Consider the following 19,253-nt stretch of genomic DNA (forward strand, 5'->3'; position numbering starts at 1 on the left):
AGATAGATAAATAGATAAATAGATAAATAGAGAGATATATAGATAGATAGATAGAGAGAGAGAGAAATAGATAGATAGATAGATAGATAGAGAGATAGGTAGATAGATAGATAGATAGATAGATAGATAGATAGATAGATAGATAGATAGATAGATAGATAGATAGATACGTAGATAGATCGATCGATCGATAGATTGATCAATTGATCGATAGATTGATAGATATCAGATATAGGCTATGCAGTACAATACATACTGTATGTACATACACACACACAGCCCTGGGTTAAATGCGTCACTAGCAGTGTTAGGGTGAGAAAGAAACAGAAAGAAAAGGTGGTTGGTGTGAACATTCACAAACAGTAGCCTACAGCACAATATAGCATGAGATCCAATACTGTAACTAGCACTATTTATATACCAGCACACAGCTCCATGGTGGTATTTAAACCTACAGGTGAATAAACAGACGGCTCCATACAGAGGACAATGCAGGCCTCGGCTCTGCAGGAAGCAGCTACAGCAGGCCAGGCTCTGCAGGAAGCAGCTACAGCAGGCCAGGCTCTGCAGGAAGCAGCTACAGCAGGCCAGGCTCTGCAGGAAGCAGCTACAGCAGGCCAGGGAAACACCTGGCCTTGTCCCGGGCCACAATCACTAACGCACACACACAACATCCTGTCCCTCAGCCACCAGCTCGACGGACGCACGGAGAGGAAGGCGGAATGGATTCCATAATAGCTCCAGTCAGGTCACCCTGCCACGTTTTCAGCTCCACTCCAACACGGGTGAAGGTGCTGACTGATGTAATGGCTGTGAGAGCTACGACCATATTTCATCTGTCTGGAACACAACTGCGTTTGAAACAGCACGGTGTGGTCTCGTTCCTGCCTCAACCCACTTTTGGCCGCTTGGTGTTTTTAGTTATACAAACATTTCTGGGAGGCATGGGCTGCTCTGGAGGTCGAGTCACAATGTGATGAAAAATGACTTTTTTTTTTTTACCAGGTATTTTTCCATGTCATATAGCTTCACTGGTTCAACTCAAATAATGAGATCAAAATATCAATATAATTATCACCAGCTTCAATATTAAAAAAAAGATATTCTCTTTCTCAGCTGACACAACGTGTTGTAATCCTTTTCCAAGGAGAAGCACTTCTGATGAGGCTGCTGGTATCAGTGTTGGTCCAGGAGCCAAAACCCAGAGCCTAGGCCGGGCCCGTCTGCTCCTCTCTGCCAGGACCAACACAAATCCTACACGGGCCATTGGGCTGATTAGATCGCAGCTAATGCAGTCATGAGGCTTGTCACTTTGGGTGCCACTTGATATTCATAGTTTGGAGAGGGCAACAAATGAGGGTCATAGGTCACAGCTTTGAGCCAGGAGAGGCAGAACTGACGTTAATATCATGATGAACTCATAACCGCCTGATCAGAAAACTGCCAATAGACTGTGCTGTGTGTGTACCCATACTCAGTGCTAATATAAATGTTATAATATACATCTTTTGTTATCCTATATACTGTAAATCCATGTTATCCTATATAAATCCATTCTGTGACAGGACATCCCTTACAGAAAAACCACATGAACTTCAGATGCGTGATTACATGTGCAAAGTCGCATGTGATCACACGTGATCCACATGTGATTTTTCACATATGCATTTTTCACATGTGAAATGTGAAAATATGTAAAAATTTCACATGTGACACGTGCTTTGCCCATGGGAAGCGTGTGGTTTTGGAACCTTTTCACATGTGAAATGTGTGAAACCCACATAAATTCCCATGTGATTACATGTGAAACCTGTAACCTGTAAAACCTATGTAAATGTTGTTTTGCACGTGTGGAAAACATGTTGCTATACACCATGTGGCAAAACACGTTATCACATGTTATCACACGTGGAAATGTTCCAAAACCACACACTTCCCATGAGTTCCACATGTGTTCCACATGTGAAACCCAGGTCGCACTTGTAAATGAGACTTCGGTCTCAATGTGATTTTACCTGTTTAAATAAAGGCGAAATAAAAATAAATAAATACAAATGTTGTCACATGTGAAATTTAACATGTTTTCACGTTTCAAATGTGAAAAATGCACATGTGAAAAATCACGTGTGATCACAATTTTGCACATGTGATGACGCACATGTGAAGTTCATGTGTTTTTTCTGTAAGGGCAGGGAAGGTGGAAGCAGTGACTAATACAGGGTCACCTCCTGTAGAAGGGATCATTTCATACCTGAGTGAACCCAGGAAACATGAGCAGGTCCACTTGACCCCAGCCTGAACTTAGAGGCTGAGATCCTCAGTGAGGCATGCAAAATGGTAAGAAACCACGTTGAAATTGCACGCTGTGTGCCACATGAGGTAAGTGTGAATTGACAGTGTGTAGGCTGTTTCTTGCGTGGGAGGTTCCAGCACCAGCGACTCTACTGGGGTGGCATGGTTCTCTCTGGCTCATAATAAAACTTGAATAATGACATGCTAGCAGACATTAACCATTGGGTTTGTGTCAGGAATTGGCACAAAGGATTGCATGTCGGTGGTTTGAACAAGTCATAACAAACGACAGGGAATTATAACTCAGCAGTGTCGCAATGTGGAGAGCGAGACAGTCAGGTTTCTAACAGTAACGAGCTGTGATAGAAGGTCACTGCTATCAAGAGGTTTCCGACGTACGCGCCACGGAACAAATCTGATTACATGTTGGTTTGTCTGAGAGAGGCAATCAAATGATTGGTTTTTGCTTTTATAACTCAATGGAATGTACTGTTAGGTCAGCTCACCAATGCAGAAGGACAGAAGAAACTTTCATCGTGAAGTCAATTGTGTTCATATGAACTCATTCCTGATGATTAGAAAGGCCATTTTCATGTGTGGGACATGACGCAGTAATTATGAGACACATTGCTTGTTTGAGGTTAGTTTTCAGCACAGCAAATGATAATAACATGTCAGAGCTGTCAGGTGAGAACCTCCTTCATGTCAACTTTTCAGGATAAGGAAAGAGTAAAACAGCATAGTTGATCTTAGCTCTGTTGTTTTCACACTGACAGCCATGAAGTCTGGAGTTGATCCAGTCCAAAGAGCATGAAATCTCTCAGGCCAACTTGAAACATGAAAATCACCTCCATTGAAAACTGCCACTATACGAAACGAAACAGCGATAAGTTCCATACGTGCCAGAATATGTTGGCTTGAAAGTAGCACAACAGTGGGGTTTCAAACGAGACACTGGGATGCGTTGAAAAGCAGACATCCTTTGTAGGAGTGTATGTAGTCCTTATAAGAGTGTATATATAGAGAGAGCAGGGAGTGTATAGTCCTTTGTAAGAGTGTATATATATATATAGAGAGCAGTGTTTCCCCTAGAATTTGTTTCAGGCCTGGAGGGACCAAAAGAAACAAAACCTAAACCGACGCAGCTTCGGTCAGCAGGTGGGCGGTCTGCAATGAATTTATATTTGCGTTCAATTTTTTGTTCACTCTGTGGTATATTCAAGACTTAAAACAAAGTGATCACAAGGATGACTTCATAATAAAGTGCATTTATTGATGAAGAAATAAACTGTGTAACTTATTGCAAAACATGACCGGGATTTAAACTGATGGAGAATGATGTTGAGTGACAGGCAGACACCGGGCAGACACAAAACACTGTTGAGTGACAGGCAGATACCAGGCAGACACAAAACACTGTGTTGAGTGACAGGCAGACACCGGGCAGACACAAAACACTGTGTTGAGTGACAGGCAGATACCAGGCAGACACAAAACACTGTGTTGAGTGACAGGCAGATACCAGGCAGACACAAAACACTGTGTTGAGTGACAGGCAGACACCAGGCAGACACAAAACACTGTGTTGAGTGACAGGCAGATACCAGGCAGACACAAAACACTGTGTTGAGTGACAGGCAGATACCAGGCAGACACAAAACACTGTGTTGAGTGACAGGCAGATACCAGGCAGACACAAAACACTGTGTTGAGTGACAGGCAGACACCAGGCAGACACAAAACACTGTGTTGAGTGACAGGCAGATACCAGGCAGACACAAAACACTGTGTTGAGTGACAGGCAGATACCAGGCAGACACAAAACACTGTGTTGAGTGACAGGCAGATACCAGGCAGACACAAAACACTGTGTTGAGTGACAGGCAGACACCAGGCAGACACAAAACACTGTGTTGAGTGACAGGCAGACACCAGGCAGACACAAAACACTGGAATCATTCACATAAGTGGTGACTGTCATGAATCACTGCGGCCATTTCTCTTCCTCGGGTTGGAGTAAAATGCGACGGTGGCATCATGGACCATGATGGTGTCACATGGTGTAACCGACTGTTCTGTAACTGTTATGGTGTACTCTTAATGACACAAGCTGGCTGTTGCCTAGCAACAACACATCGGGCGGATGATACGATACATTGGGTGTTGTATGTCAGGGATACTCAACTTGCTTTGCCCGGGGGCCACTTTCGTGAAATGATAGAAGGCCAGGGGCCAGTTAATAAACAATCAATATACATTTTTCTGTAGCGGATTGTAGGTTTTTGGGGTGTCAGCCGGAGTTTAGTCTGACAATGTTGTGCACACCGGATAGTTACTTAGGTTAAGTTAGTTAGGTTAAGTACATACATACTGTAAGTGCCTGGGTAGCAATTATTTGACAATTTAGCAGCTAAATCATAGATTATTGAAAGATATTCCATATTCCAGACTGAAATGCTATTAAACAGAAGTGGAGTATTGGCCAGAATGACATGAACATTTGGACACTTATTCAGCAGGTATCTTGCATGTTGCGTTCAGGCGAACGTAAAAAAAAAAAAAATGCAATTCCGCGGGCCGCAAGTTAAGTATCACTGTTGTATGTGATCATTAAGGCGGTATGGATTATAACGTTACGTGGAAATATTCAGTAAGCCTGCTTGTTGTAAAACACTGTTTTGTCTTCTTGAAGTGGCAGTGGTGGCCCAATGGTTAGAGAAGCGAGCTTGTGACCGGAAGGTCGTCGGTTCAATCCCCGGGACCGGCAGGATAAATCTGGGTGGGGAAAGTGAAAAGGCAGCGCTTGCCCCTCCCTCATTACCACCACTGAGGTGCCCTTGAGCAAGGCCCTTAACCCCAACTGCTCCAGTGGAGCTGATCAGTGGCCAGCAGATCAGACTGTGGTTGTACTGGTCAGCTTCCAGGTATGAATGTGTGTGTGAATGTGAACAGGGCACTCCTGAAAAAGAGAGCATTGCTCTCAGTGAGACTCCCCCTGTATAAATAAAGGTAAAAAAAAAAAAAAAGTGCTAACCAGTTTGTTAGTCTGCAGTAACTTTCTCCTTCTTTCTCTCATACACACGCACGAGCGCACACACACACGACAAGACGGATCACAAGCAGCAGACTATTAGATAACGTTAAACGAGACATTTAACGTTTCCTCACTTCAAACCTCAAAGCACGCGTCTAATCGTGTTTACAGTTCTGTAGTAACGTTGAGCAGCTTAGCTCACCCTTCTCATTGAGCCCCGTTTGTCCATATTAACGTTACGTTATCGCTTGTCCTCATTACCGCGGTGCGTCCGTGTCATGCAAGGTCGATTTTCATAGTTTGCAGCTAAAGGTGCATTCACACCGAGATATTTATTTTTCGCTCTGTCGCTCAAGTCAACCCTTTGGAATCGCTCTGTCGCTCTGTTTAAATCGCTCATCAACAGGCACACGAAATGACGGACATGTGGGGGATATAACGTTACACAATGTCATGCTGTTTGTCCACTACGAGCCACCGTCATTGTTTACAAGCTAAGCCTATCAGCGTGCTCCTAATGCGAGCTGCATACCGGTAGTACAGACTTCACTTCATGTCAGCTGTCAGCCTGTCAATGCGGTTTGTTGCCACACAATAAACCAGCGGTTTGTTCCAAGCCAGAGTGATCCTTGACTCGCTCTCACACGGCAGCCAATCAGCGTTGAACAGCGAGCGACTGATGCCAGCGTATTTTCGCTCGAGTTGGAATATTTCATCTCGAGCGACGAGCGTATTTTCTCCCTATCGCTCTGTCTCTGCCGCTCGGACGCCCAGCGATTATTCTCCCAGGCGAATATACGCTCAATCGCTCGTTTGCATTGACTTTGTATGTAAACTCGACGCCAGCGACAAACTTTAATAGGTCGGTGTGAACGCAGCTTAACACACGTTCTACTTTGACAGAATGCGAAGTGCTCCCATACTTTAGATAAGAGTTTAGTTGGAACGTTTCTGGTGCATCCGCCATCTTTGCGCCAGGCATGGGTCTCCCGGTGTCACGTGACGTAGTCAGTCCGCGACACATGAAGTGGCCACTGGCCAGCTGCATGCGACTTGCAAATGGCAACAGCAAACAAGTACAGCAAAGTCCGACGTAGTTAAAAAAAAAAAACATTTCCCCCACGTTTTTTCTGGCCTGGCGGGCCCCTCGTTGGCATGGCGGGCCCACCAGGCCTGTAGAATGGTAGGGGAAACACCGGAGAGAGAGCATACATGTATGTGGTTTGTCTCACACAGATATAGATATAGATATAGATATATATATATATATATAGATATATATAGATATATATAGAGAGAGAGAGAGACAGACACACAGACAGACACACAGACACACACACAGACAGACAGACAGACAGACAGACAGACAGACAGACAGACAGACAGACACACAGACAGACACAGACACACAGACACACAGACAGACACACAGACAGACAGACAGACAGACAGACAGACAGACACACAGACAGACACACAGACACACAGACAGACAGACAGACAGACACACAGACAGACAGACACAGACACACAGACACACAGACAGACACACAGACACACAGACACACACACAGACACACAGACAGACACACAGACACACAGACAGACAGACAGACAGACAGACAGACAGACACACAGACAGACACACAGACAGAGTTATGTTGTTTGCCTCACACAGATTGAGACATCCTTTGTAAGAGTGTATATATAGATAGAGAGAGCATACATGTATGTGGTTTGTGTGACACAGATTGGGACAATGGGACATGGAGGCTACAGGAGAGTTGCTCTCCAGAGCTGCTGGCCAGGAGAGGCTTCCTCTCTCTCCCTCTTATCTGAGAGAGGATGAGGGACTGTGGAGGAAACAACATCACTTTTCTATCTGGATGTGTTGATCTGTGCTATGACTCCTCGTCAGATAGGCATCTGTGAGAGGAAAGACACAACATAACACACCCTTCCCTTCTCTTCCCCTCTATCACCCCGTCCCCCACAAAACACACACACACAGACAGACAGACAGACAGACAGACAGACAGACAGACAGACAGACAGACAGACAGACAGACAGACAGACACACACACACACACACACACACACACACACACACACACACACACACACACGAGAATCACTACACAAGACGTGGGTCCTCTACTAGCGCATAGCAATGAGCCATAGATTCACTTTCGACAAAAGATTTTTTTTCTTTCTTTGGCTGCAGCAGCCTGTTATCCAACCTGCTAACGGGGGCGACAATCCCAGCATTTTACACACATGATAGTAATTGCTCCTCGGCTGCACCACCGTGCTCGTCAGCCTGCCATTATTGTTGTCAAGTAGCATTAAGTGGATTCTGGACACTGCATCGCTTTGGTCACACAATGTCATCGGCTGGCAACCGTTTCATTACCAGCCCCCTTTTCAGAGTCACACTGCAATTTCACTAGAGGAGAGTGAGCGGTTTGACGCACACACTGACTGCTGCCTGCCTCCCTGCTGACTTCAGAAGCCTGTGGCTGCTGCATTCACACACACACACACACACACACACACACACACACACACACACACACACACACACACACACACACACACACACACACACACACACACACACACACACACACACACACACACACACACACACGGGCGGCGCCACCGGTAATCACGGACACATTCTCTGTTTATTCTAAAGGTGGATGAGAGTTTTGATGTTACCACTGAAAAGCATCACTTTTTTTTTCTCGCCCCCCACCCCTCCATTTTTGGCAAGCATCCAGCAGCGTGTCTCTCACAGAGCCAGTAAAAAGGCTGTCTCAGAAATGGCCCTTTGACACATCTCCAGATCTAAACACTTGAGGTAATTATAGGTGGCGCGAAGGTAATTACTACACAACATGACGACGGGTGGCAGCTTTCAGCCAGACTGTTTGAAGTGATCAAAGATTGTGGAGCTCAGCTGTGTGTGTGCTGTGAAAATACATGGAGCCGCGCTGTCACTGCCTTTTCAATGTGATTAATAATACAAAAAGCTTTTTTCTAATTTCTGAACTCAGTCTAAAATCATGTGCTGATGAGTTTTTGTGGTGTATGAGATTCTCTTACTCAAATAAAAGCTCATGAGAACATTCCTTTGCACACAATAAAAAAATAAAATAAAAATAAAAAAGTATTTCTTGCAACATGACTCTTGCCTGGGATCAGAACCCGCTCTGGATGCTCCACAAGAAATACGCTATTTACCAACTCCACACCGATTAGCCGCCACGAGTGTGTCGACAGTGAAGAATCCGCACTACATGTCCAAACCCTTCACAGAGGATTGCTGGTGTGGCCTGACGAAATCTCATTTTCCTCACCTTACAAAGCTGTGGCCAGGAGGGCCCAGCTGGAGCTATGGGCACATCAAAAGGCCCAGCCACTTGAGAGAAATTGCTGAAGAAAATTATACAAGTGTTGATGACAAGATCTCTCTCTCAACCTGAACCAAGAATGCTCTCCTGCTGCTGTCCCAGATGGAGAGAGGGGGTGGCGGGTGGGGGGGGGGGGGGGGGGCTTTGTGGTAATGACAGAAGAGGCAGCGCTTCCTTCAGGAGAAGGTCAAAACTCCTATTTGATCATATACCCAAACTGTACATCAGCATGATCTGACAGGAGGGATATAAACATGGTACTTCACTGACTCTGCTTCTGACTCTGGAGGTGTTTATGTTTTTAATAAGGAGGCTAATGCCTAGTGGCACGCCATCAATCTCACACTACTTTCACTTCGGGGTGTCAATATTTAAGGTATGGCAACACTTAGGCTACATACTGTATATAGGTTATATATATATGGATGAAAGCTGTAGAAAGTGCTAGAGGATACATAGCAGCCCATCAGACAGGCAGACAGACACAGACAGACAGACCAGACACACACACACACACACACACACACACACACACACACACACACACACACACACACACACACACACACACACACACACACACACACACACACACACAAAAACAGCTGATGATGCTAGAAGCTCAGCAGTCAATAACATTTAATTGACATTTGTAAATACTCAGTGATCTCCACATACACAGATCACAAAAGACTAGGATTTCCATGTTATGGTGCGTAAAAACACCCATGCAACTTTGTCAGATATAGAATAAATACGTAGGCCTTTATGATGATCATACCCTGGCTTTTTTTGTTTGTAATATCCAATGATTTCGCTATAATATTCTTATAATAGCCTTAAATCTAATTTTTATAGGCCTATATTATGCTAGCCTAACAGTGGTTGGTTGGGCAGTTTCCCATTGTACCCGCGGGCAAAAGGATGATAGAGTTCAAACGAAATCGCATTAGGAGCTTTACTTTTCCCCTTTCGTTGGAGCCAATCTACATAAGTGGTGCGTAATGTAATGCGTTATGCGCGTAACCGCCTGCCTGCCTCTTGCGCTTTTCAACAAGTGGGAAAAACACAGAAAGCACCTCTGCTCTCCTCAAATTACCTGCTTTTCAGACGCGCCTTCAGGAAGTTTCTGCCAAACGGAGCCATGATCAGGAGGAGCAGCAGAATGTCTCAATCCCAAACGGGTTTTTAGAGTCGCTGCATGGCGGCAGGACGTCGCGCCGGGGCCACTTTGTGATGTGTTTCACACCAAAGTTTGAGCGCTGTCCCAACTCGCAACTCTGTCCGTCCCACCCCAAAAGGGTGGCGTTTACACAGGCAGCCAGCTACTGAGCTTTATGCGTCAAACTCTGCCCCCTAAGTTCCACCTGCAGTGCAAGTTTACTGTTGGGGGTAACTCATTACAAAAGTAACGTATTACATGTCATATATTACTTTTAGCAGTGACTCATTAATTTAACTTATTACCAATAGGATTTCAGTAATATTATACCAGTTACTTTGTCAAGTAACATAAGTTACACATTGAGTTACTTTTCTTTATCAAAGCACATACATAAAGATACAATAATTTCCTAATCAAATTGTGTGTTTTTATGCAAATAACCACTAAAGATGACAATAACAAAGGAAAAGGATCACATTTAGAATTTTGGATGGTTTACACTGACTTCAAGACAGTTGAAATGATGCTTCTGGGTGGTTCCGGGGCGGCGATGTCAGCTCTGCTACTGCTGTTATTCTGGTGAAAGTAATGCAAAAATAGTGTAATAAGTAACAAGTTACTCTACACAGGCAGTAATATTGTAAAGTAACGTATTACTTTCAAATGAAAGTAACTAGTAATATGTAGTATGAATATAAACGAATTAAATTGATGTTAGAGACTATTTACGTTTGAGAAAGATGATATAGTGCTAGGCTACAGGCTACATTTTAGATGGATGCTTTACAAATATCATAGTGATACTACTTTAAAATAGACTACCATGCTGCTACTATGGGTGAAAATACAACAATAGAAAATCATATAATAATACAATGGGAATAAAAAAAAATACAATAAAATATGATAAGGTCGTTCCGCAGACACACAATAGCCTATTATGTAGAAAAGGTTCCTTTTAAATTCATGACATCAGTCCCATATGAGGGATATTATTAGTTTCATTGTACTAACTGTATACACACCTAAATATGCTTGTTTTGTTCATCACTCACAAAATATAATGTACTCAACAGTGAATGAAGAGGCAAAGACATGTAAGAGAAGAGGATGATGGAACAGCAGACCTACAGCAGAGGGGGAAATCAAACAGTTGGGTTTGGTAACTGGCTCTCCCTGGTGGATTCAAACAACAAACATCACATTCAGACCTGGGAGCAATGCAGCCTGGTTTAACTATACAACCATTTCACAATTGAAATATCTTCTGCAGCACACACATACTTTGAAGTATCCTACCTTCAAAATAGATATACAAGCTGGGATGTTTACTGTACATTTAAAGGGGATAATTCACTATGTTATAGGGTTCAACAAAGTCACTCTGGACCCTATAGGGACCAAATAGTTTCTGTCAATTTGTTTGTAATTGTAATTGGTCCATAGCTATTTTGTCCATGTTCACAAACTAGACCCAATTAGTTTGTGAAGGATCCAATTGTCCATGGTAACAAACTAACGAATTGGACCCTATTAGTTAGTTTGTGAACATGGACACTTTTCAGAGAATAAGATATGCTTTGGCAGAGAGACTATCAAGGTGAATGTTATATTACAATAGTGTATCCTTTGTACACATTCTCCATGAAGTCACATATTATACTAATATACAGTATTATACTCACCTTTCTCTGTTTTTAATTCATTGTCCAAGTTGTCACAGCTAGGATGCTCAATTCCTCCATCTTGCTTTGAGTAATGGCTAGATGGCTTAAGGCGGAGTCACCAGCGTCGTTGAAGCGCTGCCATCTTGCTACGGCAGGCTTTCTGGTACGTTCTATGGTAGCTGTTGGAGGGTGCACAGACAAAAATACTCATAACTCGCTGAAATCTTGACGGATTTACAAACGGTTTGGTTTATTACAAGCATATTCCGTTCCCGAGATATGGCAACAACAAACAAACAAAACACTAAAAACACTATTTTTTTGATGGGCTCCAAATTACACCAAAATTAAACCGAAGCATCTATGCCATGAGAGGGATTCAGGCACAAAGTTTCATGCAGTTTCATCCATTTCCCTAGGAGTTATGATCATCTGATGTGATAATACTAACCCAACAACAGATGCTCATAGCTCCTAGCAAAATGGATGAAACTGCATGAAACTAGGTGCGTGAATTCATCTCATGATGATGATGCTGCAGTTTAAGTTTGGTGTAATTTGGAGCCAAAAATAATAATAAAATGTTAGCGTTTTTTTAACCCATAAATATATATAAAGCTGTGGTGCCGTAGCAAGATGGCCACCATGCGACGACGTCGCTCTCCATTGACCGGCAGCGCGGGTAAGCCATCTAGCCTTTATATATGTCTATGATGGAGTCGCCTACATTTGGAGACGAAACTCCTATCATCCTGTCTGTCTGTCTGCCTGCCTGTCTGTCTGTCTGTCTGTCTGTCTGTCTGTCTGTCTGTCTGCCTGCCTGCTTGCCTGTCTGCCTGCGTGTCTGTCTGTCTGCCTGCCTGTCTGTCTGTCTGCCTGCCTGTCTGTCTGTCTGTCTGCCTGCCTGCCTGCCTGCCTCTCTGTCTGTCTGCCTGCCTGCCTGCCTGCCTGTCTGTCTGCGTGTGTGTGTCTCTGTCTGTCTGTCTGTCTGCCTGCCTGCCTGTCTGTCTGTCTGTCTGTCTGTCTGTCTGCCTGTCTGTCTGTCTGTCTGCCTGCCTGCCTGTCTGTCTGTCTGTCTGTCTGTCTGTCTGTCTGTCTGCATCTATTTATCTCCTCAACAGGTTGGCCAATCAATCTGAAACTGCACATGGGCATCGAGCATTGGCAGAGGCATGAACTGACGAAGCTGATTTTTACATTTTCCAAAATGTGTTGGCACTCTGCATTCTGCATTCTGCATGTTGTCTGCATGGAGTTGTGGTGAGCACATCCCATATGGACTATATTCACACCTCATCCTTATGTGTTGCATTTGGTTAATTTGGATTAAATGTATTTGGGTCTGTCAGCGGCTTTTTTGGCTGATTCCACATGTTGAATCGTGTCGGGCCATCGGTGAGAGAAATCACTCTGATTGGCTGGTCAGCTGGTAGAGAAATCACTCTGATTGGCTGGTCAGCTGGTAGAGAAATCACTCTGATTGGTTGGTCAGCTGGTAGAGAAATCACTCTGATTGGCTGGTCAGCTGGTAGATAAATCACTCTGATTGACTGGTCAGCTGGTAGAGAAATCACTCTGATTGGCTGGTCACGGTTCGGTTCATTGTCAGTACAGTAAGGGATAAAAATGCAAAACATCAAATTGCTTGTTGTTTATTATGAACTTTTGTAAACATCAACAGTTTATATATATTTTTTAATGAACATTTTTTATGCAGCGGTCACTGGATGTTAAGCTACAGTAGGGTGCTATCTCATTCTGACCAAATATAATTGTTAGTTTACAGCGAGCAAACCCCAAAAGGACTGATATAGGTACCAACCTCTTAATATGTCCATGTGGGAACTCAGAAAAAAAAAAAAAAAAAAGTAGGCCTACTACAGCTGCATAGTTCGATACGGTTTCAGTACGAATATGGTACGGTACGGTACGGTATGAATAAGCGTAGCTTTACACCTGTAGTTGGCTATTGATTTGAGTATTCTGTTAGGTCACCACACAGCCATTTTGGTAGGAAAACAACAGGTGATTGTGATCAATTAACAGGTGATTACAATCAAGTGACACTGACAGCCAATGAGCTGTGTGAATGAATGAATCAATGAATGAATGAATGAATAATTATTTTATTTGCGTGTCATGCCACATTGTGGCCCATCCCACATGGGATTATTCTGACACAGTTACACAAAATATATAAATTTTCTTTTTCTTATTTTATCTATACATTTCATTCCTCCTCATCAACCAAGCCTTTTCTAAGAAAGTGGCAAATGCAAAAGTTTCATATTGGAAGAGCCGTATTAATTTTTCAGAGTCTTCCAACCACACAAATTCATTTTCTTTGTCTACCTTATTAAAAAAATGGTATTGTATTGTATTGTGTATTGTAGCGCCATATTGGTAGGAAAAAGGCTTGTGACATCATCGGAATACTATGAATAGTCTTTGCGTTGTGTTCAAGTGCATTTTTTTTTAGCCCCGACACAACAGCTACTCGATCTGTGTCGTCTTTGTCCCGGCCTGAACATGTGTTGCAACACATGTGCTTTTCTCCTCAGCAGACACTCATGTTGTCTGTGAGTCTATTTATAATCAGCAGCTTATTGTCTCCAGTCTAGAGAGAAGGCATGTTGTGCTCGAGCTCATGTGCAGAAGCAAACGAGTCACCTTTAGGTGACAAGTCACCTTTTTCACCCCCAAAATAGGGCACTTGTAGATTTGAGTGGGGTGTGTGTGTGTGTGTGTGTGTGTGTGTGTGTGTGTGTGTGTGTGTGTGTGTGTGTGTGTGTGTGTGTGTGTGTGTGTGTGTGTGTGTGTGTGTGTGTGTGAGTGAGTGACCTTTTTTTACTATCCACAAGTTTTTATCCCTGTGCTATGAGAGCCTAATAAATGTATTTATTAGGCTGAATAAAGAGCACATGCCCCCCCCCATATTCTATTGATACATTTTCCAGAGAAGTCTTCATATTGTACTTGAGGTAGGGGTGTCACGATATTTCATCGCACGATATATCGCGATATCGAAACGTCAAGATATCGATATCTTCAGAAAAAAATGATATCGTAAAAAAAAATATATATACTTTTTTTTTTTTGCTCCTAAATAATAATAGAACAAATTTAGCAGAATCAACACGCATGAGTGAGGGGGCAGACTACTACTGGCATGGCAAAACAGCTCAAGGGGTACATAAGATTACATAAGTTTAGGGACCATTGAGCATGAGTTATTTAAGAAATAGATTGTATACTTTATTTTTCTTTCACCATGCAACAAACATTTAGTTTGTGACAGTGTGACACATTCTATTGCAAGAGAAGCATTATCTTCCATGTTGTTTTCTAGTTATTATAATAACAATTTCCAAAAACAGCATTTGTTTTGTATTTTGTGTATTTCAAATGAAAGACTATTTTTCCAGTATTTTCCCAGGGCTCCCTTGAAAAGGGGTTTCGATTTCAACGGGACTCACATGGTTAAATAAATGATAAATAAATACATAAAAAATTATTTACTTTTGTTAAAAAAATATTGTTAAAATATCGTATCGTATCGTTATCGTGAACCCAATATCGTGTATCGTATCGTATCGTGAAATGAGTGTATCGTCACACCCCTAACTTGAGGTGATGAGCGTGACGCCACTTGTTATGAGAGGACTTTTTCTAAGGTTGAATAAAGAGCGAAATCATTAATAACACGGCCTTGTCTTCATAATGGAAGAACATAATGAGAGGTGGCCGTCTGTGGAGGTAGAGGAGGTAAAGGAGGCTGAACGTTTGAGGAGGTACAGGACTTTAAAAAGTTTGGTAACCACTGCTCTAGACATGACGTGGCACAAATGATGTGAAACGGTGACACACAGATTTAAGTCTTATGTATGAGAGTCTCATCTCCCCCACCCACCCACCCATCTCACCCCTGTATCGCCTCCCCGCTAGACGACAACAACACAACCAACCTGTGGCAGTAAGCATTCGTGACGTGACATAACCGAATCTCCTCGTAAGCTTGACGCAAATCTTGCGCGTTGTGATGGCAAAGTGACGTCTGATCGAACGATGACACAGGAGTGGCAGGATGAGAGTGGTGGTGAGAGGGAAGAGAGAGAGGGGTGGGTGGTGGGTGGTGGAGGTGATGGAGAAGAGGGGAGGAGGGGGGATGAGCCGGTGGTCCTCTGACATCACATTGGCTCTTATATATTGAGGCAATGGAGCCTACTGCTCTACACTTCGGAGCAGAACAGGAGAAGACAGGGGGAAGCGTTGTTTGGAGGTGGGAGAGAGCAGAGCACCAACAAGAAGAAGAAGCAGAAGAAGCAGCAGCAGCAGCAGCATCACGGCACATCGTCTCTCTCCACGCTCGTTAGCTCTCTGATTCTGACCCTTAACCTTATGGACTAAGACTCCTCCACAGGTGGATTCTTCAGTGTGGAGAATTATATCTATTTTTTAACCAAGATGCAGGCGCAGTTGGCATGTGTGCTTCTTCTCTGTTTCACGTGTGGTGGGCTTTGTACAGGTAAGCACTACATGTTTTTCAACAGGCTTATATACTCTATGCATTATCTTATGGCATATAGTTATGTCAGCTCATAGTCAAGAAATGGGGAAAAGCCCAGAATCTGATAGGATGCAAAAAAAGTATTGTGAGTCTCTTTACCTCTCATGTAACTTACTGTGTGCAACAGGTGCAGCTATTCATGTGGTGATGTGCTTTTACTGCAACACGCATCTGAACATGGCCCAAAATGCATTTGTTACACAACACATTTCTGTAATAAAATAATATAAATGGCGTCTCAAAGGCTACTAAATCTAACATTACAGTCATATGAGTTTTGGGATAAAGATGAAATATTAAATCTGGAGAGATCTGGGCAGGCAATTTCCCTGAGGCGTTTTATTCCGAAGGCTGCGATTTAATTTCTCTGGTCTCAAATGTGATTAAAATGATGACTTCAAGAAGCTGTCAAATTGTAATGTTTGAGTTTCTTTCTTCAATTATAACACTAAACAAAACATATATATTATTCTCGTTCTGAGTTTTATTTACTCAACTCTTTATGCCCCAATTAAACTTCTTTTAAACAAACACTCTTTCAACCGATATATTCATAAAACATGATGATATTCTTGGATGTATTCTGCAGTGTTTTATTTTACCACGCTACTTAAATCCATAATATATTGCTCATTAAATCACATTCAACAGGCTATATTGAACTGTTGAAAATGGCTTACAGTACAGAGCACAAGAGGCTAAATGTATTTATAACAGAAAGAAAAGGACTTTCCTAGCTGTTCACGACTTACAAGATGTAAGTCTGGGTCGATCTCTCTTTGAAATCTCTTCATCCAGAGAAAGATGATTTTGGTCAACAGAATTGTTTGATGTTTGATCAATAAAGATTTAAAAGCTAATTTGTTTTTATGCAGCTGCTGCACTCCCAGGGCATGCTGGGAAATAAGTAAACGAAGGCTTGCATGTGGGCTACAGGTGCCTACGAATAAGAATGGTTGGCTGAGGTTCAGGGTAGTTTAGGTTGCTCCTGTGCCTGAGAGGCTTCTTAACTCCAGCTCTCGACAAACATCATAATAACTGTAGATTAAATACTGTAGCAGAGAAGAGCCAATCTGAAGAAGCCACAAGCAAAATTGTTGTTCGCCCCAATATTTTACATGTATTAAACTCAATTAAAAATTTTAACGCTCAGGGTGATTATTTTATGTATTAAACTAAAAGTCGATTTGAGCGTGCTGGATTATTTGATGTAAAAGTGGATTTGAAAACTCAGGGTGTGTGCTGGATTACTTGAATTTAAACGCTAGATGAAATAGCAATCAATAAAGACAACTCAATAGAAACCATTCAAATCCCAGATTATTTTAATGAAATACTGCCGTCTATTGAAAATGGAACTAACTCTTCTTTCATTGCAACTGCTATAAACTTCTGTTATTATCGTCTATGTTGTTTTACTTTTTATGCTCTTTGTGGCATAGAGTATGCTGTGTTTTCTTTAGAGATATGTGTGTGATTTGTGGTTATCTTTGCCTGCAACAAATTTCCCACGAGAGACAACAAAGTTATTCATTGATTGATTGATTGATTGATCTGTTCTCCTGGCAGACATGGACCAGGAGCAGCGAGCGCTGGAAGAGGAGCTGCTGAGCAGTCTCTTCACTTCTAAGGTACTGGGCTCCATCATCCTTGCACCTGTGACATCAGAGACTGGGTGTCACAGAGCTACAGACCACTCAAATAGTGACCCCCCTCACTCTCTCTCACACACTCACACACACACACACACACCTAACACACACACACACACACACACACACACACACACACCTCGGCTGGCCAGGTGTTCTTTCATGCAGCAGGGGATGGATGGCAGTTGGGTGACCGCCTCATCTTTAGCTTGTTTTGATGCGGAGTGGATCATGGAGAGATACTAGCTACATTATTATACCAGCTTTTCTGTATGTCAGAGTCCAGCTCACTCTTTTGAGAACAGATACAGAAATTCCTTTGTGCCTGTCTCTATCAGAGCGATGAACGCTGCTGGGGTACAAATGTAATGTCTCCCCATCTGCCGTTGCTGTTATTTTATTTATTTTATCCTTTTTTTTTTTTTTTATCCTTTTATCTTTATTTATTCTTAGGGGTACAGTACAGTATATCTGTATTATATACTTTGTCTGCCCTTTGGTCTGGACCGTGGTTTTCCTTTGTGCTTTAATACAATGATACATTGTAGCTCTTTCTTGTAATATAAATGTGCTGCTGAGAGTGAAGGCAGTCACTCGCCACACTGCACTTTGCTACCATGCACTTTATATCTCTACTGTGCACTTTATATCTCTACTGTGCACTTTAGATCGTTGCTACTGTTGTCATTTGCACTTTAACTGTTGTGTTGCACTTTAAACTGCTGCTCTAGACGGTTTTTATAATTTCCTTATTGTCCTATTTGTTTTTATGTATGTACTTTGTACTACGCTTTTTGCAATACAATTTGCCCTTTTGGGACACTTAATAAATCTTGAATCTTGAATCTTGAGCACAGTGTGCACACTCCCTTTTGGACCGGTAGGTGTGATAGATAGACTTTGCACTGACCTTCTCCTGGTTTTGAAATGATCCTGTTCTCATAACCAATTCAAACGGCACACCATTAAAGAGCCATTACGCACAGACTGCACAGAGACAGAAGTGCACTCGCTCCTGGCCTTCGCCATGTTTCCCATTGAGAAGATATGGAAATAAGTCACAGGAAAGTTCTTCACTTCCAACTTTGACATCTTCACCACACTCATCTGGCGCACGCTGTGTACCGACTGAGGCATGGGCGAAGATGTGGGCTGAAGTTGATGAAAGTGCTACTAGAGGTGTCTGGAGACAGATAGCTGATAGCTGGCCTAATAGGATTCGGATGGCCCTCACAACATCATAACGCCAACGACACGTCAACCAGCTCCAACCCCTCCTGCAACCCCTCTCTCCTCTTCTCTCTCTCTATGCACTCTCTGCCTCTCTCTCTCCCTCTCTCTCTCCTCTCTCTCTCCGCCTCTCTCTCTCCTCTCTCTCCTCTCTCTCTCTCTCTCCTCTCTCTCTCCCTCTCTCTCTGCCTCTCTCTCCTCTCTCTCTCTCTCTCTCCTCTCTCTCTGC

At 42.8% G+C, this 19,253-nt stretch overlaps 2 protein-coding genes across 2 annotated transcripts in view; one reads left to right on the forward strand and one right to left on the reverse strand.

Annotated features, from left to right (window-relative positions):
- rassf9 (Ras association domain family member 9) overlaps positions 1-9,966 on the reverse strand; it is a 29,551-nt gene extending 19,585 nt beyond the window's left edge. Inside the window, exon 1 of the mRNA XM_083663169.1 lies at positions 9,843-9,966. Within this exon, the coding sequence (XP_083519295.1) occupies positions 9,843-9,889 (47 nt within the window). The 5' untranslated portion in view covers positions 9,890-9,966. The remainder of the gene's footprint in view (positions 1-9,842) is intronic.
- A 6,073-nt stretch (positions 9,967-16,039) lies between these two features.
- Positions 16,040-19,253, forward strand: part of nts (neurotensin) — a gene marked incomplete at both ends in the record, with an annotated part of 14,246 nt that continues 11,032 nt past the window's right edge. The window contains 2 exons of the mRNA XM_083663174.1: positions 16,040-16,100; positions 17,712-17,773. Of these exons, the coding sequence (XP_083519300.1) occupies positions 16,040-16,100; positions 17,712-17,773 (123 nt within the window). The remainder of the gene's footprint in view (positions 16,101-17,711; positions 17,774-19,253) is intronic.

The sequence above is a fragment of the Poromitra crassiceps genome (assembly GCF_964638095.1).
Source record: "Poromitra crassiceps genome assembly, chromosome: 30".
Classification (NCBI taxonomy): domain Eukaryota; kingdom Metazoa; phylum Chordata; class Actinopteri; order Beryciformes; family Melamphaidae; genus Poromitra; species Poromitra crassiceps.